Raw genomic sequence first — 25,063 nt, forward strand, 5'->3', positions numbered from 1 at the left:
GACGGAAGTGAGCGCCAGAGTGCGTAGAGAGTCCGCCGTGTAGTCGGCGAAGTTTGTGGTCCGTAGGGACGGCTCGAGCTTCAGGCAAGAGCGTGAGTTTACCGCTATCGAGCGAAGACGCGGGCAACAGCTGCGTGTGTGAAGCCGACGGATTTCCGGCGAAGAAGTTGAAGTTTGAAGAGTGGCCTATTGAAGACGGGAGTTTTCCTGGAAGAGAAACTCCGGCGAGGTTTCCTGGAAGAGAGACTTCGAGAGCTGCGGAACGACAACAACGCTGGACTTTGAGTGAGTGATTCTCGGAAGAGTATCATTCAGACTTTTGTTCCAAGGACTTTGGACTGAATAGGTTTTCTATCTCTTTAGTCCTTAAGTGTCTTGGTTGTTCAATGCATGTGACTGCATCGTAGTGCGTATTGTTGTCTGTGTCCGTTGTTTCAAGTGTGGTTGATTGTACTGTGTAGTACATTGTCTGTTTGGTGACGTATTGTATGTAACTATTGTGGAGTGTGCATACGTGTGTATTGTTTTTGATCTGCCGTTAATGAGAATATAATTTTGTTTGTTTATCATCTCTCGGCTCTGTCTTGTTCTTTGGGCCACAGCCGGCGTCCGCTGGCGCACCAATAAGGACCACTTCTAAATTGTCCACGCTTTCGTGGTGCGGTTCGGGGGGCCGATACTTCGGCTCTTGGAATTAGCCCGGCGATCGCCTCCCTAATAAACGGGACAGGTGTGACAATTAATCTGGCGTCCGCGACAGGACCTTTTGGTGCACAGTGTGTCCAAAGTAGTGAGAAAGAGCCTCGAGTGTTGATAGGGCTATCGGAACGATTTTGTGTGTTGTTCAGTGTTCTCGTTGACGAGTGCAGTGGAGTGTTCCGATAGACTGAGTGAGGCAGATACTTTTTGCACGCGGCAAGGTTTTATTTGCGAGACACGATGGATCTCGAAAAGTTAGTTGCTCTTGGTGAGAAGATGGGTCTTTCTGGTGCCGAACTACGGAAGTGGGTAAGCCAGAAGGAGAAAGAGGCAGCTGAGAGAGCCAAGGAAGAAAAAGCAGCTGAGTTGGAACGAGAGAGGTTGGCGGTCGAAAGAGCCTAAGCGGAAAGAGAAGCCGAGTTGGAGAGAGAGAAGTTGGCAGCCGAAAGGGCGAGAGAAGAAAGAGAAGCGAGGGAGCGACAGCTGAAAGAAGAAAGAGAGGAAAGGGAGCGGCAGCGGCAGCACGAGATTGAACTCGAGCGGCTCCGTTTGCAACAGCGAAGCGAAACTCCCGTCCAAGCAAGAGTCGAAAGTAGCGAACGGGAGGATCATGGCTTCCGCTTGAACCCAAGCAAGTTGCTCGTGGCGTTTGATGAAAGGAAGGACGACCTTGACGCGTATTTTCACCGATTTGAGACGATTGCGAAGAGCCAGAATTGGCCGGAACATCAATGGACAACTGCTTTGAGTACTTGCTTGAGTGGTGAAGCGCTCAGTGTGTACGGTAGGCTGACGCCGACCGATGCAGCCAACTATGCAAAGGTGAAAGCTGCTTTGTTGAAGCGATTTAGATTCACTGTGGAAGGATTCCGGGACAGATTTCGGACAGGAAAGCCAGCTGATGGTGAGACAGCTACGCAGTATGCCGCCCGACTTTGCCATTATTTCGACAGATGGATTGAACTTTCAGGGACAGCACAGGAGTACGATGAGCTTAGAGAGCTGTTAATTAAAGAACAATTTCTTACTAGTTGCCACCCAAGCCTGTCGCTGTATTTGAAAGAGAGGAAGGCTGAGTCATTTGAAGGAATGCTTGAATTGGCTGATCAATTCTTGGAAGCGCAAGGTGGCACTAATTTGGCCAGGGTCAAGAAGGATTGTCCCGATGATTCGAAGAAATTGGCTCCCGAAGAAAAGAAGCGTGCACCAGAGAGCATTCCGCGATGTTTTCTGTGCAACCGAGTGGGTCATCGCGCGAAAAACTGTCGAACGATCTTTACGAGCCCTCCGGCAGTAAAATGTTTTAAGTGTGGACAGACTGGGCACAAAGCAGATGCTTGTCGTAACGGAGTGAGTCCAACTCACCAGGTATCCTGTGTGCAAGTGGCACCGAAATCCGATAATAATGCCGTCACCGACGGATTCGTAGAATTGAAAAATGGGGAGAAAATTCCTATTGTCGGTGCTGTAATGTCAAAACAGCCAACCGGTGTTACGAAAGGAATGCCAGCGCGGCCTGGAAAAGTTGCGGGCAAAAAAGTTACGGTGTTAAGAGATACCGGCAGCTCCACGGTTATCGTGAGGAGAAATTTGGTACGGGAAAGAGAGTTGACAGGCAGAACGAAACCGGTTTGCCTAATTGACCGTACGGCCCGGATGCTTCCCGAAGCAGAAATTGAAGTTGAAACCCCGTACTTCAGCGGGAAGGTTACTGCTTTATGCATGACGGCCCCCCTGTATGACCTTGTCATCGGAAACATCGACGGGGCGCGAGGGCCAAGTGATCCAGAATGTTTGGGAGAAGACCCGAAGATAGAGCCCTCGCCAACACAGCGGCCGCGAGATACAGTGGAGGAGCATCCCGTGACGGATCTCACTAGAGCACAAGGTGAAGCTGCGGCGCAAGAGACAGCGAAGGAGAAGACGATCGTGTCGAATCAGTTCACGGGCCGGGCAACCGGACTTACGTCGGCACGCCCTCAACCGACCGACAGTGTAAAGGAGACGGAGTTGGCCAGTCGGGAAAAATGTAGAGACATTATCAAGCGGGTAAATAAACAGACAGGACCCGTCGAATGGAATGACGCGTTAACGGTGTCGGAAGAGACAACGATGGCTGAGACGACGCCTCAGATATCGTCGTTGGAAAGGGCTCGCCGAAAGGGAACGTGGAAAAACAAGAAGTCGAGCGAGCACCGCAAGAAAGGGCGCAAGCGCTGTTCGAAGTACTCAAGATAGGTGCTGAGGTGGAATCAGATTGTGTTTGGCAGGGTTGAGTGCCATATGTTGTGTTAATGTTCTTGTTATCCTGTGTCTCAAGTGTATGTCGAGTGAGTCAGTGTTCTGTGCGATGGTGTGATGTATAGTGTTGTATAATTGTTGGATAGACAGAACTTTGTACGTTTGTATTGTTTAGAATGTGTGATGAAGTGTTGTAGGCATGTACCTGTGGCTATATTTCATGTGTTGTGGAATTGAACTACAATGTAAGATTGTATTGCGTGATCTATTGTGAATGTGAAGTGTTATGAGCGACTGATGGTGTTACAGTCTGTGAGAGTGTGTGGTGACTTTCGCGCTCGTTTGTGTGGTTTTGAATATTATGAGATAATATTCTTAAAGTGGGGGGGGCAGTGTCACAGAACGAGCGCTAAAAAGAGAGCGCGCCGCCAAATCCTTGCGACAACGGGCGGTAGAAACGCCGCGAGGTAAAAAGAAAAAAAAAAGGAAAGCAAACATCCAAGGCTCCCGGGCGCGCGCTCTCCCCGCAGAAGCACGGCTTCGCAGACGAACCTCCTCACCCCACAGCGGCGGCCGGGCAAGCGCTAGAAATTTCCAGAACGAAGGAGGTGTGGCTACGCCGAGCTGAGTCACCCGACGCGGAGGGCTGACAAACCGTCTCGCCTCTCTCCAGCCTTCGCTGCGTATCGCGCCGACGAAAGGACGAGAAAATTCTGGAAAGTGGCGCGGAAGGTATTTAATCGAGCGGCCGAGACGAGAAAGCGGGTGGTGACGGAAGTTAACGCCAGAGCGCGTAGGAATTCCGCCGTGGAGTCGGCGAAGGTTCTGCCCGTAGTGACAGAACAGGAGGAGACGGAAGTGAGCGCCAGAGTGCGTAGAGAGTCCGCCGTGTAGTCGGCGAAGTTTGTGGTCCGTAGGGACGGCTCGAGCTTCAGGCAAGAGCGTGAGTTTACCGCTATCGAGCGAAGACGCGGGCAACAGCTGCGTGTGTGAAGCCGACGGATTTCCGGCGAAGAAGTTGAAGTTTGAAGAGTGGCCTATTGAAGACGGGAGTTTTCCTGGAAGAGAAACTCCGGCGAGGTTTCCTGGAAGAGAGACTTCGAGAGCTGCGGAACGACAACAACGCTGGACTTTGAGTGAGTGATTCTCGGAAGAGTATCATTCAGACTTTTGTTCCAAGGACTTTGGACTGAATAGGTTTTCTATCTCTTTAGTCCTTAAGTGTCTTGGTTGTTCAATGCATGTGACTGCATCGTAGTGCGTATTGTTGTCTGTGTCCGTTGTTTCAAGTGTGGTTGATTGTACTGTGTAGTACATTGTCTGTTTGGTGACGTATTGTATGTAACTATTGTGGAGTGTGCATACGTGTGTATTGTTTTTGATCTGCCGTTAATGAGAATATAATTTTGTTTGTTTATCATCTCTCGGCTCTGTCTTGTTCTTTGGGCCACAGCCGGCGTCCGCTGGCGCACCAATAAGGACCACTTCTAAATTGTCCGCGCTTTCGTGGTGCGGTTCGGGGGGCCGATACTTCGGCTCTTGGAATTAGCCCGGCGATCGCCTCCCTAATAAACGGGACAGGTGTGACAAAGGGCACCTGTCTTTAGAGCAAGCGCCCTCTGGATATGCTACGCATGCATATGCTACACATGTGGTCTTCCCTGCGTTACGACAAGCAATGAAGACAGCATACGACAGCCTGGTAACCTCAAGCGCTCTGCATCTGACAGCCACAGATAGAGATATAACATGGACTTAATGTCTCCGGAAAATAATGCGATGTATTTTGTTCTATGGCAATGCGTGTAAAATGCTGCGATTCGCCTATAGCTATAGGGTTAGGCATTTCGAACTATGATAATTATAGTAATGCTATTATCATAACCACTACTTATATTAGAATCTGAAACGCTAACTCACCCTCTGCGCCGCTTGGGGATGGCAGTGCCTGTGTGGTCGACGCGTCAGCAGAGGGCGCTCCTGGAATACACAGGGTGACCACTTATAGCGCTTGTAGCGCTGCCGAGGAGTTTAACCGAAGCTCTTAAGTCCCCACCGTATGTGAACGAGAGACTGTATCCGGTAAATCGCTCCGCACGCCTGATTATTTGGCCTTTACAGCACTTGGCGTACATTTATTGTTTCATTCACTTTGTTACTTTACGTTAATTGTTTTTAGAAATTACCTCAGCAACAGGCGATATTATTAACTTTGTTTTTCCACGTGCCTTTTTTTTTGTGGCTTGTACTTCGTAGAAGACGTGCCTGTGCAGAAGAATAGAAGATAAAAGGCTAGTACATCAGAACTGATGCTTCTACTTTTGCCACCATTTACACCCAAACTTCAACTAAGCTCTCTGAGGGACACCCTGAACGCACTTAGTCAAGCTGACACAAATAACCGAGATATGTGCCTGAATATATGCGGAAATATATGCAAAAGTGCGTGTGTGTGTGTGTGTGCGTGTGTGTGTGTACGCCTGCACGCACGGCGCTGTACTTCCTCGAAGATGACGTAAATATGCCCTTGGTTACAACGTAGGATTGTTAAAAATTACCCCTCCTTCATGACCATGATAATTATGTTGGTCACATTGAGAAAAGCAAATCTACATTCGACCTTCTCACCCTCCCGCTGAAATACCATTCAAGGCGTTTTACTTTATTCATTACTGACACTGTGCCTATTATACGTATTGCGCAGTATTTAAAGTAGCACTGAAAGTAATAGATCGGTAACATCCCGAGATGGTGTTACTTTTGCCGTGAACAAAAATACACTACGTGAGCAGCTCTCGTTTACAGCATAGGCAGTGCGCTTCAGTCAACAGCCAACAGGTCACCCGCACAGAAATATAATGATGCATTTCTGCTATCTACACCATCTGCAATCGAATCGATCGAAGGATTCGACGATGACATTCTGAGAAATGCGCAGCAATATTAAAAAAAAATGGCAGATCCCACGTACAGTGGCAATCAATGATATGCGAAGCACAAATGACAAAGGTTTATATGTTACTTCAAAATGAGCACAACGTTACGAGGTGTCAGGTAAATGATCCCGTACATGACTTCCGTGTCATGATATAAGGTTTGGATAGGTCGTTTAACTTCGTCCTCTATTCACGTCACGTGATACCAAATTTAGTATATGTGGAGCTAGCGAAACTGCCGCGAGCACGCTGTTAGCGTGGTATGTTATCATATTCTTACGTGACACGCGTGTCAGGATTATCATGTTTAAACCAGTCATATATTTCCTCATCCATTGACGTCACGTAACACCAAATTTGGTATATGCGGAGGTAGCGAAACGGCCGCGAGCGCATCATGAAGGGCCCAGTATACTCCAATGTAGCGTTGACGCGCGCGCACGCTGGGTACAGCGACGCTACGTTTGCAAAACGCGAGCACTCATGTCTGACGCCAGGTGCGATCGGCGCGACCAGCATCCGTCGGCGTGGCCCGACGGAAACCGGCGCGAAATGCGACATGCTGCGTTTCGTGCCGATGCTTTACCCAGACAACACTGCGTCTCTCTCTTTTCTTGGCGGAAGGACGCTGGATGTGCTCAAACGCGCATGCGTGAAAGCAACGCAGCGCGGCGCGCGCCTGCGAGTATATGGCAGGACCGGAGCCTGGCGTGGCAACGCCGGTGTGACGCAACGAAATGAATGCCCGTGAGCTCGCACACGTCGTCATGTCGAATTGTATTGGCTTCTTGACTGTGGCATGTAGTCATGTTCTCACATGACACGCATCTCATGATTATCATGTTTGCATCAGTCACATAACTTCGTCATCCATTGACGTCACGTAATAGCAAATTTGGTATATATCAAGTTAGCGAAACGGCCACGAGCGCATCATGGGTGTGGCATGTAGTCATGTTGTTACATGACATGCATGTCGTGATTATCATGTTTGGCTGTGTCATTTACCTATGTCGTCCATTCATGTCCCGTAATGCAAAATTTGGTGTAATAAAGCTAGCGAAACAGCCGCCAGCGCATCATGAGCAGGGCATGTCATGTTGTTACATGACCCGCATCTCATGATTAATATGTTTGCACCAGTCACATACCTTCGTCAAGTATTCACGTCCCGTAACGCCAAATTCGGTATATGTGATGCCAGCAAAACGGCCGCCAGCGCATCATGAGCGTGGCATGTAGTCATGTTGTTACATGACACGCATGACACGATTTTCATGTTAGGGTCTGTCTCTTGTGTTCGCCATGCGATCATGTCATGCCATACCAGTTTTACAACATGCCATGTGAACGAAACCACTGTAAGAGCTGCAGGACTATCAAATGTAAATCATTACATTCATGACATACAGGTCATGATTTTCATGTTATGACTAGTCAGATATGTTTTTCGTACAGTGTTGTTATGCCATACCAAGTTTGGTATCGATACCATTATCGAAACAGCCAGGATAGCTAAATGTCATAGGCGGCGAGATAGATAGATACGCTCAAAGTCGCCGAGGTTCACGAAAAAATGCTTCGCATATAACACGAACGAGCCATTGCAGTGCCTCAACGCTTTCTGTGCTCAATTGATCAACGGGTTCGATCCCGAATACACCGATCTCCTAGCGATATAGGGGAACTCGTAAGGGCCCGCGTATACTGGACCATGGCAGTACACGTTTAAGGACTCCAGGCGGTGGAAATTATCTGGGGTTTTTAGAGCTTTAATCACTTTGAAACGAATGATAATCTCCACAAACCAACCAAACCAATGCAATATGAATGTGCCTTACCCGAAGCCATGGCGGATATTTAGTCTTCTTCTACTTTAACTTGTTGGTTGGTTCGCTCCTGGCGAAATGGCAAAACCCACTATGGGGGTGTGCCACAAACCAAAGGGCAGTACAGTATAGGGCCAATCGTGGCACGATTTCTGCTAATTTCTTGTCCGCTACTGCCGCATTAGCTTCCAAGAAATATCAACGAAAAAAAAACAAAGAAAAAGTCAGAAATGTAGTTTGTAGACGAAGGAAAATATGAGAGTGCTGATTTTGTTTTCCTTGTGGCATGATAATAATGAAAGGGCGCTATTTCGCTTTAGAGTCTGTGCAATCATGAACAGCATAAGAACTGGTTAACGTGGTTTTCCGCCGCCGCAACCAGTGTCAGCCGTCGCAGCTGTAACTTGCACTTAAAGAATGGCTAAAAGCGGCCTTAGAAACTGGGTTAGAACGCGGTTGAGGTTAGAAACTCTGCTGAATGCGCTGGTTCTCTCGCGTCCACCCAGGTGGTCGAAGACCTCGTCTTTCAGAAGAGCTGCTGTTGGAGAGAACCGGACTCAAGTTCCGAAAAGGAATGCGAAATATTTAATTACATTTTTACAGTTTTAGAGTTGGTTTCAGATCTGCTCTCTCTGGCCCCTTCTCGCGTTTGTATGCCCTCAAAGTTCCTAAAGTCCAGGTTTAGGGGAATCGGGGATGACGTCTTCTTTCAATCAGCTGGCGAGTCACACACACACACACACACACGTACATACACACGCACGCACGCACACACACACACACACACACACACGCACACACACACGCACACACGCACACACAAACCATCTCTTCGTGGAAAACATGCCTCCAGCACGCTGAATGTGACGAGTGCGTTTTCTTTGAGCTTGATGACCACCCGTGGTGTCGAATGGAGCCCGCAGGCCTGGTTCGCCCTCTGCTCCGGAGCATGGGTCTGGGCAGCTGGCGCTGATGCGTGCACAGGCATTCTGTCAGCCGGTGACGGATAGCCGCAGTCCGAGGCCCCACTTCCACGTATTCGGGCACTCGGCGTTGTGGCCGTAATTGAGGCTTGGAGGCTCGAAGAGTCGCATTTCAGCTCCGCACCAGTGACAATGGTGTGCTTCTTGAGCCGTCTTCGACCCCTCGCGCAGCACTGCACAGCGCGCCTTCACGCTCTTCTTCTTGCTGCAAAGTGCACGGGGCTGCCTGCTCTGTTCGGTTCCGGCGCCCCGCACCGAAGGGAAGCCCGGCGATCCTAACGACGCCGACAAGGCTGTGCCCTAAGGTTCTTCAACTGTAACTTGAACATCGAATATGTTCAGGCAAGAAAAAACGCGAAACACGCTCTCCGAAAGTCTGAGTTTCCGAAGTTTAGCCTTTTGCTCTGAGTAGCGTCTGCTGTCTTAGCAGTCCAGAAAGGTCGCGTCATCTCGTTTACAATAGATACTAAGACGAACTTGCGAACATGGCGCGATGCATGGAATTCATTGTTACGTGGTCTACGCCGCAAGGAGGGTGAATAAATTTCCTGATTCAGAAATGGGCGAAGGAGTTGAATATCCAGGTTTAATGGGGTCTACATTAGGGCCCAGGGGGACGCAACGCTAGTATACGAGGGACAAACTTGTCTAGCGCAACTCTAATTCTGACAGACACTTCATGCGATCTCATGATGTCATGAGAAACGCCAGGTTGGCGGCGTTTTAAATGCGAAACGTTTCTTAGCGAACTTCGGCGACTTTGAGCGTATCTATCTATCTATCTATCTATCTATCTATCTATCTATCTATCTATCTATCTATCTATCTATCTATCTATCTATCTATCTATCTATCTATCTATCTATCTATCTATCTATCTATCTATCTATCTATCTATCTATCTAGCTAGCTAGCCAGCCACCTATGACATTTACCTCTCCTGGCCGTTTCAATAAAGGTATCGATATCAAACTTGGTATGGCTTGGCATGACTGTATGAAGAACATATTTAATTAGTCATAACATGAAAGTCATGACATGTACGTCATGAATGCCAAGATTTACATTTCATAGTCCTGCAGCTCTTGCGGTGGTTTTGTTCACATGGCATGCTGCAAAATTGGTATCGTATGACATGATTGCATGGCGAAGACAAGCGACAGACCCTAACATGAAAAATATGACACGCGTGTCGTGTAACAGCATGACTACATGCCACGCTCATGATGTGCTCGGCGCCGTTTCGCTAGCTTCACTTGTACCAAATTTAGTATCACGGGACGTGGATGAATGGCGAAAGTATGTGACTGGTGCAAACATGAAAATCGTGAAATGCGTGTCATTTAATAACATGACTACATGCCATGCCCATGATGCGCTGGCAGCCGTTTCGCTAGCTTCACTTATACAAAACTCGGTATTAGGCGAATGGACGGCATAGGTAAATGACACATTCAGCAATATAATCACGACGTACGTGTCATGTAACAACATGCCTACGTGCCACACCCTAGATGCGCCCGGGCTGTTTCGCTAGCTTCACACATACCAAATTTCGGATTACGTGACGCCCTTGGATGACAAAGTATGTGACTGGTGCAAACATGATAATCATGAGATGTGTGTTGTGTGAGAACGTGACTACATGCCACAGTGAAGGCGCTAATACATTTCGACGTGACGCGGTGTGCGTGCTCGCCAGCGTTCGTTTCGTCACGTCACGCCGGCGTTGCCATGCCTGGCGCCGGTCCTGCCATAGGCGCGCGCCGCGTTGCGTTACTTTGACGCATGCGCGTTTCAGCGCGTCCGGCGTTCTCCGTCACGAAAAAAAAATGGCGGCATATCCACGGAGTGAATGATGGAGAGTGGGGCGAAGAATTCGTCCGTCAATTCGTTCTTGCTTCCGTCCGTCCATGCGTCCATCAGCCCATCCGTGCGTGCGTCTGTTCGTGCGTCCGTCCCTGCGTTCGTCCATGCAGCCGCTTTGCGTCCGTTCATGCGTCCATCCATGAATCTATCTATGTGTCCGTTCGTCCATCTATTCAACACTCCAAGTACCACCATCTCGCATCTTTTCATCATATATTCCCCATATAGAAGCACCGCCTTCCAGCGGACATTCCAAGGACTAAACGAGAGGTGGCACACGCACACTTTCTTACGGCTTGCGCTTCGGGTCCACTTCCCACCTTTAACGACCTCGAGTTCATGGTATATACTAGTTCACTGTATTCATGGCACTGCGGCCGAACGCTCGCTAAACCTTTCGAAAACCAAGGAGGTTACGCCCAGCGAGTATGACGTAGCAAACTTTTTCAGTCAGATAGTGCTTAATGTACATGCCAATGGCTGCTAATGGGAAATGAGAGGCGGAGAATTCGGCTTTTGCTTTCTTACGGCTTGCGCTTCGTATCTACTTCCCATTTTAAGTGTGAATACACTTATAAGCGACCCCAAACCATCCACCGCCGTCGGCGGCGTCCGTAGTCTCCTCTCTATCTTTAAAGAAAGAGGACTTGGCGGGCCGCAGCGCGACGCTCTACCGAATAAGCCACGAACGCGACGCTGATATCGGTGTCAATAACGCGCCTTATACCCCCTCCCTCTTCACTCGCTCCTCCGCTCTCCTCGCTCACCACATCTGCGCGCGCTCCCCTCTCTCTCGCACGCCCGCCTTCTCTCTCAGTCTCCCGTCGAGATCGGGTCGTGCGATGGATGTCCCGGAGACAACGCTACCATCAACAACGAATGCAATACAACCGAATGCCAGCACTGCACCCGTCGTTGGAGGTGACGGTACCGCGGTGGTTTCGCCGACGTTGGAAGACAAGGCGGCGCTGCGAAGGGCTCGTGAGACCGAACGTTCCTCGTATGTTACTGAGGAGCAGTAACATACGAGGAACGTCGGCGCCCACAGAAGTGCGAGTATGTACATCACCGTCAGCCCCATGCTACGGACGGCGATCGCGCAGGTGAAGCTATTGCGTATACCAGAATAAAAGTGGGCGTGGCTTAACTCAGTTATGCCTGGGTGTGCGTATCGAGAGATGCGGTTAATCTTGCTGTTTAGCTTGGTTCTCTGTACAATTGGGCTTTTAGAGGCGTGCAGCTCCTTCTTTCGCTGTGTCCTCCGCTCGTGGCACCCTTTTGATTTCTTTCCAAAAAATACGTCCGGCTTCTTTCAGTATCTCCGACTCACTTCCCATATCTGCCGATGAATCCCACCACGCTGCGATGCAACGCCAGCTCATTTTCTGTTGCGATGTGGTTTAACCGGCTTCTATTCTTATGTTATGCCAGATGGCGCAGCAAGCAGCGCTGCCAACTGCTGCGGTTGCAACATTCGAGACAACGGCTCAGCTCGCAGTGCGGCCTACAGCCGCACCTAAACAGTGCGAATACGGCCAATGTAGCTATCGCTTCAATAGGTGCAGCCGAACTCAAGCGGGACGCCTCGCCGTTGGAAGGTTCGCCTAGCTTCACCATGCTCACTTGTGGTCACTCTTCACAAATATTTGGAATACCTACTTCTTTTATGTAGCGGCCACAGTAGTTGCGACAAGGAGGATTAAGTTGAGGTTTGCCATACTGCTAGCAAGTAATTACTTGGCGCAGGCCATCTATACCCTACTTTGCTATCGTCGATTATAAGACAGCATGTGCTTTGTTAAGAACAGTCTCACACTTTCTCAAGAGCGTGAGATACTAGTACGTAAGTAAGTAACTTTAGTAAGATGCGGAAATAGCCTGTGCTTTTCGTGGTGCTAAAGATAGGAGGCATGAATTGGAATACTGACTCATCGGCTCCAACAGTAGTGCGAAGTACTACGGTCAGGATACTGTACAGTAGTGTATTGTATTTCTTAGGTCTCAAGTCCAGCAACAGGACGGCCTAGTGCTCTCCCACAGTAGGGTACCAGGTACACTAAATTGTTTACCAGTTTTTTTCTGAGCGCTTTGTGTATCAGAGGCCCACGGGATGGCCTAGTGCTCTCCCATAGTAGAGTACCAAGTACTCTAACTCATTCACCAATTTTTTTTTAAACATGCAGAGTTTAGTGCCGTTAAGGGTACCGTTAAGGGTGGACATTTTTGCGGTACAGCTCACTGCTCTCCCATAGTTGAGTGCGAAGTACTCGAAATCATTAAACATTTTTTTCTAAAGAGTTATTGTCGCTGTACATAACAGCTTGCACTGTACTACTGGCAATAAACAGTGAAGCGCGTGGCGCAAGCCTTATCAATGGCTTAGTGCGCGCCGTTCATTAGTCATTGACACAGACAGGCCTCCACATCCGGTGTGGCAGCACTGCGGGATCCCCCTATAGATGTCTATAGTGCAATATTTCCGCTTGTGTTCCAGGTATGGTAATGCTATTTGAAAGGAGCAAAATAAAAAATACAGAGAGTGACTACTGCAGCCGAAGGCGAGGACTGTAGCCCGGTTTGTCATCACGGAAGGCCTGGCAAATTCTATGTATAGTAGACAAAGTTCGGTTCACAATGCTGAAAATTTCACGCAGTTTCGCTTTGTGCCGGTAAAGCGAAACAATTGCGCTCTTTCTTCCAAAGAAACGCTCGGCATTTCCATGTAAAGGGAAGCCTTTTCCGGTCGGTCTCTGTAAGAAGGGTGTTAGTAAAGCAGCGCTGGCGAACGAGATGTGACAATCGTTCGAAAATCAACCGCAAACCGATTATCTTTCTCTTTTTGTTTTATCTTGCCCACACGTTGATTACACTGCGACGCTGAAGTAAAAGCAAGGAATTGCGAGTGTTATCATCAAAAGCGGTTGGCACGCCCACGATGGCCATTATTATCACCACACGAAAACTAGGGCAGACATTCTGCTTCTGGTCACCGACGCGTGCGGACGCAGGATGGCAGGCTCGTCAAGAGCTGTTACAGCGGCCGACGCTGGCCGTTGTTTCTCTTGCACATCACTTTCCAAGGACTACCGTTTAATTCTGCCACCACTGCCCTCAGGAGAAGGACTCAGACGCACGTTGGTTCTGCACTGTGACATTGCAGCGCGTCCGTACGGGATTAATGACTTCCGAAAGCCGCTCAAGGAACAAGGCATCATTCAAGAGGTGAGCGGCATAGGAGCGTGTCAGAAGTCGCACGTCTGGCTTTTTAACATGAAGACAGATGAGGCCAAGAAGACACTTCTGGACGCTGGCCTACTCTCCGTGAAAGACCGACCCTGCGTCGTCGTCGACCCAGAGAGGCCAGAGGTGCGTCTCAAGTTGCATTGGGTAGCCTTTGACGTCAACGCAGAGACTGTACGGCGTGCTTTCCGGGAGTACGGTGAAGTGAAAAAAGTTATCAGCGACAAGTAGAGAGACGAAGACTTCGAAGGAGTTGAGTCAACCACAAGATTCGTTCGTCTATTACTTAAAGGAGGCGTTACTACGGATCGCATACCCCAGCAGATGCGTCTCGGGAGCGGCACGGCACTGGTGGTCGTGCCAGGAAGATCGCCGCTGTGCCTGTGTTGTCAGAACACTGGACACATTCGACGCGACTTCAGGGGACCCAGGTGCGCTGGATGTCGCGCTTTTGGGCATGAGCAGGCGGAATGTATTCGTTCCTACGCCAGTGTAGCAAGTCGAGCAACAAATGCCGACCACGCTGAATTGCTGATTGATGAAGAGGAAGCAGAGAGGGCCGCGGAGTCGAAGGCAGGAGTGGAGGCGTCTCATGCAGTGGCGACCAGCGAAAAAGAGGTGGAGATACTTAAGCATGACACAGATGAAAATACGGCTATGTGCACTCCAACGCTACAGCGTTCGACTCAGACGGAAACCCAACACAAGCCTGAACCAGTCATCGGGTCCGACGCTAGTTCGCACATGGATATAGTCGAAACTACGCCATTTAAGCGACGCCTAAATGAGGGAGACGCGGCGTCCCAGCAGCGTCTGACCCAGGAAGATCAAGGGCAGTGGTGAGTGACTGGCTCCAAAAAGTCTCGGGGTGCTGGCCGCCTGTGTTCGTCGTCGCTTTCACGCGGCGGCGATGGGACGACGCCTTGAGCGTCGGCCAGACAGTGGGTTAGGTGTTGGTAAGGTAAGCGTCGTTCGCTCGGCTTTTTCTCATCACGATGGGGACAACTAGATTGGCGACCCTAAGTGTACGTGGGCTTTCTGCCAAACGGCGGCAAAACCAGCTTTACCGCCTGAATATAGAACAAGATCTAGCCATCGTCGCTGTACAGGAAACTAAAGTAGAGAGTGCAGTGAGTGAGTGAAACAACTTTATTGACGATCCGGCATAAAGGGGGAAGGGGTAGGGGGATTAAAGCGAGACACTAGCGTGCTCGGACGTCCCGGAGCAGCAACCTACTTGCGTAAAACCCGTGGGGGCGCCGCTTTCGGCCGCTGGCGTTCCAGGATGCTAAGCACGTGCTGGACCACGTCTCTTTGATTGCCTGGCTCTCGGCTGATAATTTTGCTGCTTATGGCAGTTGGCATTACTTCGTGGTTACCCGGCGGTGGTGCACAGTCCCAAAGGAGGTGTCTCTGGGTGGCTCGCGCCTTCTTGCAGTGTTGGCATACATCAGTGGTGTAAACCTCCGGGCAAACGAGCTTTGCCCAGACGGGGGTCCATATTGCTTGTACTTGCAGCTGCCGTAGTGTGGCTGCTTCTCTGCGTTGTAGGTCTCGGTGAGGCGGTGGGTAGAGGCGTCTGCTCGTTCTGTACCATTGCTGAACGTCGGCCTAGGTTGTTATGAAATACTCTCCGTCTTCGGCATCGGGTCGTTGCGGCTCCGAGGAATGCGTTGACAGAGACCCGCGGCTAGTTAGCGCGTGTGCCTCCGTATCTGCCTCCTCGTTGCGGTTCGGGCCCACGTCCAGCTCCCCGGCGTGCGCAGGGAACCACTTGACGGTAATGTTGGTTTCCGGTCTTGCTATAGTTGAACATACTCTTGCAGTGGTTCCATGGACGTTGTTTGTAGCAAAGTTGGCTATTGCCGTCTTCGAGTCGCTGAGGACCGTGCGGCAATCCGGGATCGCTAGTGCCAGTGCGATTGCAAACTCTTCGGCTTGCGTGGGCGACTTGCACCGTATGCTTCCCGACGTTGTGAGTACTCCAGTGTCTGCTGCGATGACTGCTGCTGCGTACGTATTTGGCTGGTGGGGATACTTCGCCACGTCCACGTAGTACGCGCGCGGATCGTTGGCGTGACCTTTTGTGAGGGCCTTGGCTCTCGCCGTTCTTCTTTCTTGGTGCTCTTGTGGATGCATGTGCTTCGGTAAGGGTGGAACCTTCAGTCTTTGGAGAACGTCTCGGGGTAGCTGCTTTGCTACCTCCGGAGTCATCGCTGGCGAGTTGATTCCGATGCGCTGTAGTATCGTTCTTCCCGTCCTGGTCTGGGACAGGCGGTGATACTGCGCCGTTCGCTGGGCTTCGGCGATTTCTTCCAGCGTGTTGTGAACGCCCAACGCGAGCATGCGTTTTGTGTTGGTGTGGGGGTATAAGCCCAGGGCCGTCTTGTACGCCTTTCTGATCATCGCGTCAATCTTTATCTTCTCCGCCGCTTTCCAATTGTGGAACGACGCTACGTAAGAGATGTGGCTGACTGCAAACGACTGGGTGAGTCGTAGTAGACTGTCTTCTCGCATGCCCTGGTACCGCGTGGCCACCTTCTTGAGTAGGCGGGTTGCCAGCGAGAGCTTTGCGTGGAGCTTCTGTACCGTCACGTTGTTGCGGTTCAAGTCCTGGAGGTGCAGCCCCAAAACTCTGAGTGTCTGCACGTGCGGTATCGGCGTTCCGTCTTGGGTTACAACGTTGATGTTCTGCGTTGTCGGGCGTCGCGCACTTCGCGGTGAGATCACTAGCAGTTCCGACTTGGTTGGTGAACATTTGAGTCCGGTGGGTCGTAGGTATTCTTCTACGGCGGCGACGGCTTCTTGGAGGGCTGCCTCGATCTGGCTGTCGCTTCCTCCCGTTGACCACAGCGTGATGTCGTCCGCGTAGATCGTGTACTTGATGTTTCTAACGCGTTCCAATCTTCTTGCAACGCCTATCATGACAAGGTTGAACAACAGAGGGGAGATCACCGAGCCCTGTGGTGTCCCCGTGCTCCCCAGCTGCTTGAGCGGTAGTTGTAGTTCTCCTGCCACAAGCCGCGTGGTGCGGTTGGTCAGGAAATCTTTGACGTAAGCGAACGTCCTCTCCCCCATGTTGAAGTGGGACACCTGCCGAAGGACGGCCGAGTGGTGTACGTTGTCGAATGCTCCCTGGAGATCCAGTCCGAGCACCGCTCTGTTATCCAACGTGGGAAAGTGTCTGTCCACGATTTCGTTCTTGAGCAACAGCATGGAGTCCTGGGTACACAGTTTGGCCCGGAACCCCAGCATTGTATGTGGATATATGTTGGATTCTTCCAAATAACGTTGCCATCTGTTCAGTAGGACGTGTTCAAGCACCTTGCCCACGCACGACGTTAGAGAGATGGGTCTCAGGTTGTCTATGCTGGGTGGTTTGCCCGGTTTGGGGATCAGGATCGTTTTCGCGGTCTTCCATTGTTGCGGTAGCTTGCCCGTCCGCCAGCACTGGTTGTAGTACTTGGTGAGGGCTTCGATTGCCGTGTCGTTCAAGTTCCTCAATGCCTTGTTGGTGACGTGGTCCGGTCCGGATGCTGATTTACAGTTGATTGTTTGTAGAACCGCTCGCACTTCCCATTCTTCGATGTCGGCATCTAGTTTCTCGTTGGTTGCCCCTTCGTAGCTGGGGAGTGGGCGCGTTGGCGTTACGGGGAGATACTTGGCGTCCAGGCGTCGTTGCACCTCAGCCTCTCCCATTTCTTTGACGGCTTTGTGAATTGTCTTGTTCAGCATGTAATGCTGAGCTCCCTTGGTTGTCTGATCGTTGAGCAAGTGGCGTAGCAGGCGCCACGTCTTGCCTTTGTGTAGTTGACCGTCCGCTTCTTGACACACCGCGTGCCACTGCTGTCTGCAGAGGACTGCGCTGTGATGCTCGATGTCTCTGTTTATTTGTGCTATACGTTTGCGTAGCTTTCTGTTGTGGCGTTGACGTTTCCAGCGCCGTATCAGCGAGTTGCGGGCTTCCATGAGGTGCGCTAGTCTGCTGTCCAGCATCGTAGCCTCCGGCTCCGCTTCTACCGTCTGAGTGGCGTCTTTGGTCGTGGCGTTCAACATGTTGGTCCATGCTTCTGTGTTTTCAATGGTTTCCGTAACGTTGTCTTCTAATTTCTTTCTGTACTCGTGCCAGTCGATGATTTGCTGTTGCTGTGCTCTTTGCGTGTTCTCTGCGATGGGTATTGTAATTTCGAGTATGCAGTGGTCACTTCCCAACGTCTCCCCGGTGTTCCGCCACGTGACTCCACGCAGTGCTGAGGCCGTGCTTATGAAAGCGAGGTCCGGGTTTGTGTCTCGCTGCGACGACGTTTCGTTTCTCGTAGGTGCGTTGGGGTCGTTTAGCAATTGGTAACCTGCGTCCATTGTTTCGTCGTAGAGACTGTGGCCCTTCGCCGTCGTGTATAGATACCCCCATGCCGTATGTTGAGCGTTGAAGTCTCCACACAGTAGGGTTACGTTGGAGCCCGCGAGCTGTTGCGCTTTGTGCACAAGGGTGCGGAATTTTTGCTGGAAGTGCTTCGGATTGCTGTACACGTTGATTATAAAGGTGCTTTCACGGCGCTTGCGCTTCCCTGTGACGATTTCAACCATGCTGTGCTCGATGGCACCGTTGGGTAGCAGCTCGTGATCTGTTGAAGTTAGATTCTTCTTTACCAAGGTGCAGACCCCCTGCCCTGCGCCTTTACCAACTGTTCGTGCGCTGGGGGGCTTCGCAAAGGATCTGTACTCCGGTAACGTCGGTGGGGTTTCACTGTGCGTCTCTTGTAGTATTATAACGTCGGGTCTCTTGGTGCTTTGTTTTATGTAGTGTTGTAACGATGCTTTTCTCCCCTGTATGCCGTTGGGATTCCATTGCCATATGAGGAGATGATGCTGTTGTGTCTGTGCTCTGTTTCTGTGGTTAGCGGTGCCTGTTGCCGTTGTCCCGTCCATTATTGCGGTTGGGTGAAGGCCTGTTGGGGGATTAGTCCTGACGCCGTCAGCGCGTGTATTAGTGCATCCAACTTAGTCTGTATTCCTTGTATGGTAGACTGCATGCCATGTACGGGTGTCACCAATGTGTCGAGGCGTGCGTTGGTAGCATCGAGGCGATCGTTAGTAGCTTTGATGCCTTGGCTCAGGGTTTCGTAGTTGGCTTTCATGGTCTGTTCTAGTTGATCTTGACGTTCTTCTAGGCTGTCCAGCCTAGCGTTGACTCTTCGTTCACGTGCGTATTCGAGCGCTCGCTTCTTGGGTGCCGGTTCGCTTGTCCTAGCAACGTCGATCGTTTCGTGTTCTGCGCTGTTAGCTTCCGTAGTAACTGGGACTTGTACCTCCATGGCTGAGTTTGTGTTGTTTTCCTTTGGCGTCGGGGGTCTTGGTTGACTCTGCGGTGGCGACAGTGGCGGTGGCGGAGTCACCTGTTGTTGCTGCTGCTGCTGCTGTGCGTTGATGAGTTGGTTCAACTTAGCGTTCATCTCTTGCATTTGAGCTCTCTGTTCAGCGATGCATCGCTTGAGCTGCTCATTTTCATTGCGTAGTGACTGGATGGTGTTGTCCTTTGCTTCAGCTACGTGGTTGAGCGGATTGCGGTTCGCCGCTTGCGGGTTGATTGCTTGGGCCCCATTTATCACATTGCCCGGTCGCTGCTGGTTGCGGTTGTAATTCATGTTTTCGCTGCGCTTGCCGTCGGTGCTTCTGCCGCGGCTCGCCGATTGTCTCCTGCTTTTGTCCCGCTTCCTCGAGCGGCTGCGTCCTCTCTTTGATAGATGCGCTTCGTTCTGTTGTTGCGGTGGCAGCTGCGGGAAGTCTTGCGACGAAAACGCTGACGCCGCGTTTCTGCGCTCCCATCTGCGCTGAGTAACTACGAAGGGCACCTTGTACTTGTTCGTACAGCCTTCCGTGCCCGTGGCGTGGGCTCCGTTACACAGTTTGCAACGTGGCTTGCACCGCGCCGCGTGGTCTGCCGTCGGGTTAGGCGCGCCACACGCAAAGCAGATCTTGGTTTCCGGCGTGGGGCTTACATCGGCTCGATGGCCGATTTTGCCGCATGTCTTGCATACGTTGTGGTGTTGTCTGTATAATCCATACTTTACTATAATGGAGCCATACTTTATGTAGTTGGGAACCTTTGTTCCTGCGAACAAAATGACGATCGAGGTAGTGTTTCCAATCCTGTGTGCTTCGAGGGCCTGCGGGTTTGCTTGGTTAACGATATTCTCGTGCAGATCTTCGGCAGTGTTCTCTACTGCGATGCCACGGATTACTCCTTTCACTGTGCCGTGAGGCGCGGTGCAGTAGGCATGCGTTTCGTAGCTACGGCCCCCAATGTACAGAGAGCGTACGCTTGCGTAGTAACGTGCTCGTTCTTCATCGGGCGTGCTGATCACGATGATGTTCTGCGTGGGATTAATACAGATCGTATCTGCTTTCGCTGCGGTCTTGGGAACGTTGGCTGCCGTTATGACTGCGGACATTACGATGTCAGCTTCCAGTTTTGCTAGGAATAGCCCTCCTCTCGGTCGTATTACAACCTTCTGCTCTTCCCGCGTCAAATTCAGCGGCATGCGGGACGCTTTAGTAATTCTCGCTACCATGCGTTTTGCTTGAGCTTCACTAAATTGCGGAGTTGGCTTGTTGCTTTGGGTAACTTCGTTAAGCTGGGGCTTATTAAGTCGTTGGCTTACTTGTTTTCCGGAGATTTTCCATCCCGCGATGTCGCTTGGGTGTAAGTCGTTGCCGCGCAGCGCGACTGCGGTGCGGCCGGTGCTGCGTAGCACCTCTTGGTCGTTGATCGTGTCGGTGGTCGTAGTGTCGTTGCCGCCAGCACAAAAGTCCATGTCTTCCGTAGCAAGGGCCGCGAAACGGTTGTGGGAAACGGCGTTGAGCTGCGATGAGGCCGAGGCCATCTTCGGCGATGAGGAGTCGAGCGTTGAGCCGGGCCGGGCGGCCGACGCAGTTGCGCGTCCCCGCCGTACTCGCGCTAAGCCTAGGCGTGGTCCGCTAGGCCCAGCGTCGCACAAGTGAAGAAAACGTCAAAAATTGACGAAAAGTCCGATTGGCCGGACCAAAAATAGCATCAATCGAGTCCAGGGATGTTCACGGACACAGTAGTGATGATATACAATCGATTGGAAGCAGTTAAGGCGGCACAATTAGCGAAAACTGCGGAGCTCATTCGGAGCACGTCTGCTCAGCTCGGTGACCGGAGCGCCACCCTAGAGAGTGCAGAGCACGCTGAGCGAATGGTGCAGCCTTTCACGAGACTGTTCGATGTGTGCGTTTGTCACGCAGTGGATACGTCTGCAGGCTGTCTCTTGTTAATTCGGCAGAGCCTCAATGCGAAAGTGGAGTCCGTAACTACCTGCGAAGCGGGTCGTTTTATTATATGTGTTTTATCCTTACCAAGAGAAAAATGGAGAGTAATCTGTTTGTACGCACCCACTGTGATTCAAGATCGAAAGGAGTTTTTTGAAAAACTTGATGTGTATTTGTAATGTGAACGTAAACTACTTTTGGCCGGTGATTTCAACTGCGTTTGTTCGAGTATAGATAAATCAAGTTCCAGGCCATACAGAAATTCAAGCACTGTCGTTCTAATCAATATGTTGGCGAAGGCTCAGCTAGAGGACGTAAGGGAATGTCTTTGCAGTGGAAAGGGGGCTACGTTTACCCACTTTCAGTGTTCCAATCATGCTAGACTGGGCAGAGTATACGTGTCTTCCGTAATCATTCCTTCGTGCCATGATTACAGAGTTACACCTGTTACGTTTAGTGATCAATATTTGGTTTCATTCTCAGTGGGTAAACATAAAAGGAATAACAAACATTTCTCTTGGGACCTCTGGAACTTTATTGTAAAGCTATTAAAGCATGAAGAGTTTAATCACATTTTTCTACAGGCCATAGAAGACTTAGCAAATAGAACACTTGAATCCTGGGGACATAAGTGGGAAATATTTAAACAGACCATTAAACTGAAAGCACTTGAGAGAGCCAGTATCCTGAGGCATGCTGAAAAAGAACTTGAAGTGCACTTGCGTGAAAACTTGCAACAGTTAGTAGCGGAAGAATGTACTCAGGCCGGAACATTTTCCGAGGAGATAAACATAACTAAACACAAGCTAGAGTTGATAGCCCAAGAACGTTATCGTGGAGCATTGATCCGAGCTCGAGCAGAAAACTTGGTATCGGGAGAAATGCCAACAAAACGAGCTCTTGGAGATGAGAAGCGACATGCCTGTAAAAGTGAAATAATAGAAATAGAATATAAAGGAACAAGGTGCCACACGAAAGATGCAATATCCGGTGCGTTTTTCGAATATTACAAAGAGTTATTCACACCATCCAGTGTACACGCAGATCGTTTAAATAGCGATTTCATTCATTATTGCCAAGACTTGATGATGAAAGGAAGGAGATGTTGGAATTGCTTATAACAGAGCGAGAAGTTGAAAAAGCAATTGATAAGTTAAACAATGGTAAGTCTCCAGGACCAGATGGTCTCAGTGCTATAGTGTACAAGGAATTCAAACACGTAATTTCACCTATTTTGGGGGAGGTATTTAACGAGGCTTTTAAATGTGAACAACTTCCACCATCGTTTTTGTCAGCCCACACGGTCTTAATACCTAAAACAGAAGATCCCGCGAAGTTAAGAAGTGTTACTGCATATAGACAAGTTAGCCTAACTAATGTTGACTATACAATATTGATGAAAATATTGGCCAGAAGACTCCAGACAGTTTGACAAAACTGATTGGGTCCCACCAAACTTGTGGCATAAAGGGAAGAAAAATGATGACCAACATAAACATAGCACGGTCAATCTTAGAAAGTTGTGACGCTATGCATCTCACTGTAGCCATGCTTCAAACTGACCTCGAAAAGGCATTTGATCGCGTGCCGCACGGCTTGCTCCTTTCATTACTTGAGCACATTAACGTAGGGAGTTTGATTAGCGACGGAGTGCGCATGGCTTACACAGGCTGCACGACGAGATTGGCAATAAATAAAACTGCGGGTGAGCGTATACCTGTCCTGCGGTCAGCGAGACAGGGGTGCCCACTATCACCCCTGCATTTTGCTATTTTTATTGAAACTTTCTGTTTAAGTGTAGCAAATAACACTGCAATAAGCGGCTTTAAATTGCATGAAGCTGAGGTTAGCCTCCTTGCATACGCAGACGACATTGCAGTTATCTGTACAAATTATGAGAGCATAATGCATGCTGTAAATGCCGTGAAAACGTTTTGCCAGGCGAATGGTAGTGCCGTGAACTGGGATAAGTGCCTTGGCTTCTGGCATGGGGAATGGGACGTCACGCCAAGAGTATTTCTAAACATTAAATGGCAGGAAACACCAAGGAAGTATTTAGGAGTGCGGCTGGAGTTCTATCACGACAGTGAACCGTATTGGAAAAAAGAAACACACGCATTGCGCAATGATGTAGAAAAATGAAAAGGTTGAGGTATTTCAATATTCGCACAGGCCACAACGTGCAACTTCTTTATGGTGAGCAAGCTGTGGTACGTAATGCAGGTTTTGCACTGCAATAGAACAAGTGTTCAGAAAATACACAGAGTGTTTGCAATCTTCATATGGAGCTCTGTATGGGAAAGATCAAGCTGCACAAACCTGTTCATAAAAGTTAGAGATGGCGGGCTTGGATTAGTTCATTTGTACATTAGACAACTTGTCAATCGTTTCCTTTTTCTGCGTGATGTAGATGACCCCTTTTTGAGAACTGTTATACAACTAAGGTTATCTAGAGTGCTGACAGGATTTCTCGTACCATCATCAAATATGCAAGGACCAATGCAAGGGTATTTAAAGGAAGTTGTTTCGTCTTTCCACTTTTTGTCAGTGAGATTTTTGTTAGAGTATCTGACTGAAGTACCACGTACAAAATTGTATAAAGACCTTGTCGATGTTTTACTGCCTGTACCATTGTACCATCAGCTATATTGTGCAGGCCCAGGTCAGGATGTTCTGAAACGTGTTAAAAGAATGCTTGAAGCAGCAGGGGTCAAAACTTTTTTCTTTAAATTGCATGCTGATACCTTACCAGTTAAAACGTGGTTGCAGGATAGGGGAATATTCGTGCCAAGGAGCACAAACTGTCACTTGTGTAATAAACCGGAAACAATTGAACACGTGTTTATAGAGTGCTGAAGCGGTGTTTTTTTTTGGGACATACTGCAAAGAACCTTGAAAAAAGAATTACCGTTAAGTCCACATGGCATCCGTTTTCTTTCGGTTAAAAACGAGGCAGGTGTACCTTATCATCTCATCATGCTTCTGGGCCTGCACAGTATATGGAAAACCCGATGTGCCTTTGAAAACGCGAATGTAGAAGTGCTAGCTGTGCGCCAATATTTTTGCGAATCTGTGTGTCATTTTCATGAAATGCTGAAAGGCCAAGAGGATGTGCCAGACTAGATTGGGCACATTGAGCGATTGTTACGAATGCCCAAGTATTGATTAATAGTCAGTCAAGAGCTGATGGTACCTCATTAAATGCTGTTGGTGTATTTTGTAATGGACTTGAATTTGAACCAATATGTAAATATATTGTCACAGGTAATGGGTATGAGCCATCAACTGTAGGTGGAATCCTTGGGAAGTGAAGAAAGAAGAGGGCTTTTGCGTCCTGGTCTGAGGGCAAGCAAGACGTCGTTTCGTCGCTGTCTGTAATTACGTTCGTGGCACTGGTGGAGGTGCTGGGTAAATGCGCCTCGGCTGCAGATTTTCAGCCGACACACTGAGCTACTTGGAGACAGCTACAGCTCCCACGGCAAGAAGCAGTCGCCGCCTGCGAGGACTATCTCCCGAGTACCGTTCCCTCTCTCAAGGTGAGATGACAACTTCAACTAACAACCAGGCGAGTCAAACCAACGACGCCTATTCTTTTCTCCCGCGTGTTTTTCATGCGCCGCAAACACCACGCTCATTTCACGGAGACATTTATGAATATGTTGACGACTGGCTTGATCACTTCAATCGAGTTGCCAACATCAACGAATGGGATGAAGCTCGCAAGCTGTGGAGAGTTAACTTTGCGTTAGAAGACTCTGCCAAAACGTGGTACGAGAATCATGAGGGTTCCTTTGCGACGTGGCATGAGTTCAGCCGACAGTTTCGTGATGCGTACCGCAGCACTGAAAGGAAAGAGAGAGCGGAGCAGGCAATCTCGTCTCGGAACCAACGACCCAACGAGAGAGTTTCGATGTTTGTCGAGGACATGCTTCGACTCTTCAAGCGTGCTGACCCTGTAATGTCTGAGGAAAAG

General features: G+C 49.7%; 2 protein-coding genes and 1 long non-coding RNA gene across 3 annotated transcripts in view; all 3 read right to left on the reverse strand.

Moving 5' to 3' along the window:
• The window catches only part of LOC142817330 (uncharacterized), a 28,707-nt gene extending 23,785 nt beyond the window's left edge, over window positions 1–4,922 (reverse strand). The window contains exon 1 of the long non-coding RNA XR_012895175.1: window positions 4,861–4,922. This is a non-coding gene — a long non-coding RNA (uncharacterized LOC142817330). The remainder of the gene's footprint in view (window positions 1–4,860) is intronic.
• Window positions 4,923–14,964: 10,042 nt separating this feature from the next.
• Window positions 14,965–18,209, reverse strand: LOC142817526 (uncharacterized). Its single transcript, XM_075894555.1, has 2 exons — window positions 15,422–18,209; window positions 14,965–15,385 (listed from the first exon to the last, which is right to left on the reverse strand). The coding sequence occupies exons 1-2, from the start codon at window positions 18,154–18,156 to the stop codon at window positions 15,031–15,033; spliced, it is 3,090 nt and encodes a 1,029-aa protein (XP_075750670.1). The 5' UTR covers window positions 18,157–18,209; the 3' UTR covers window positions 14,965–15,030.
• A 366-nt stretch (window positions 18,210–18,575) lies between these two features.
• LOC142817331 (uncharacterized) lies at window positions 18,576–20,975 on the reverse strand. The gene has a single exon (XM_075894367.1). The coding sequence runs from the start codon at window positions 20,679–20,681 to the stop codon at window positions 18,726–18,728; it is 1,956 nt and encodes a 651-aa protein (XP_075750482.1). The 5' UTR covers window positions 20,682–20,975; the 3' UTR covers window positions 18,576–18,725.
• Between the last annotated feature and the right edge of the window lie 4,088 nt (window positions 20,976–25,063).

Source organism: Rhipicephalus microplus, chromosome 5, assembly GCF_043290135.1.
Source record: "Rhipicephalus microplus isolate Deutch F79 chromosome 5, USDA_Rmic, whole genome shotgun sequence".
In the NCBI taxonomy this organism is placed as follows: domain Eukaryota; kingdom Metazoa; phylum Arthropoda; class Arachnida; order Ixodida; family Ixodidae; genus Rhipicephalus; species Rhipicephalus microplus.

Excerpts from the sequence above, each read along its gene's own strand:
- LOC142817526 (XM_075894555.1), bottom strand. The coding sequence starts at position 18,156 with ATGGACGCAGGTTACCAATTGCTAAACGACCCCAACGCACCTACGAGA. Across the intron at positions 15,386-15,421 it reads GCCGAAGACGGAGAGTATTT|AACGAGCAGACGCCTCTACC; the intron begins CATAACAACCTA and ends GCAATGGTACAG.
- LOC142817331 (XM_075894367.1), bottom strand. The coding sequence starts at position 20,681 with ATGGCCTCGGCCTCATCGCAGCTCAACGCCGTTTCCCACAACCGTTTC.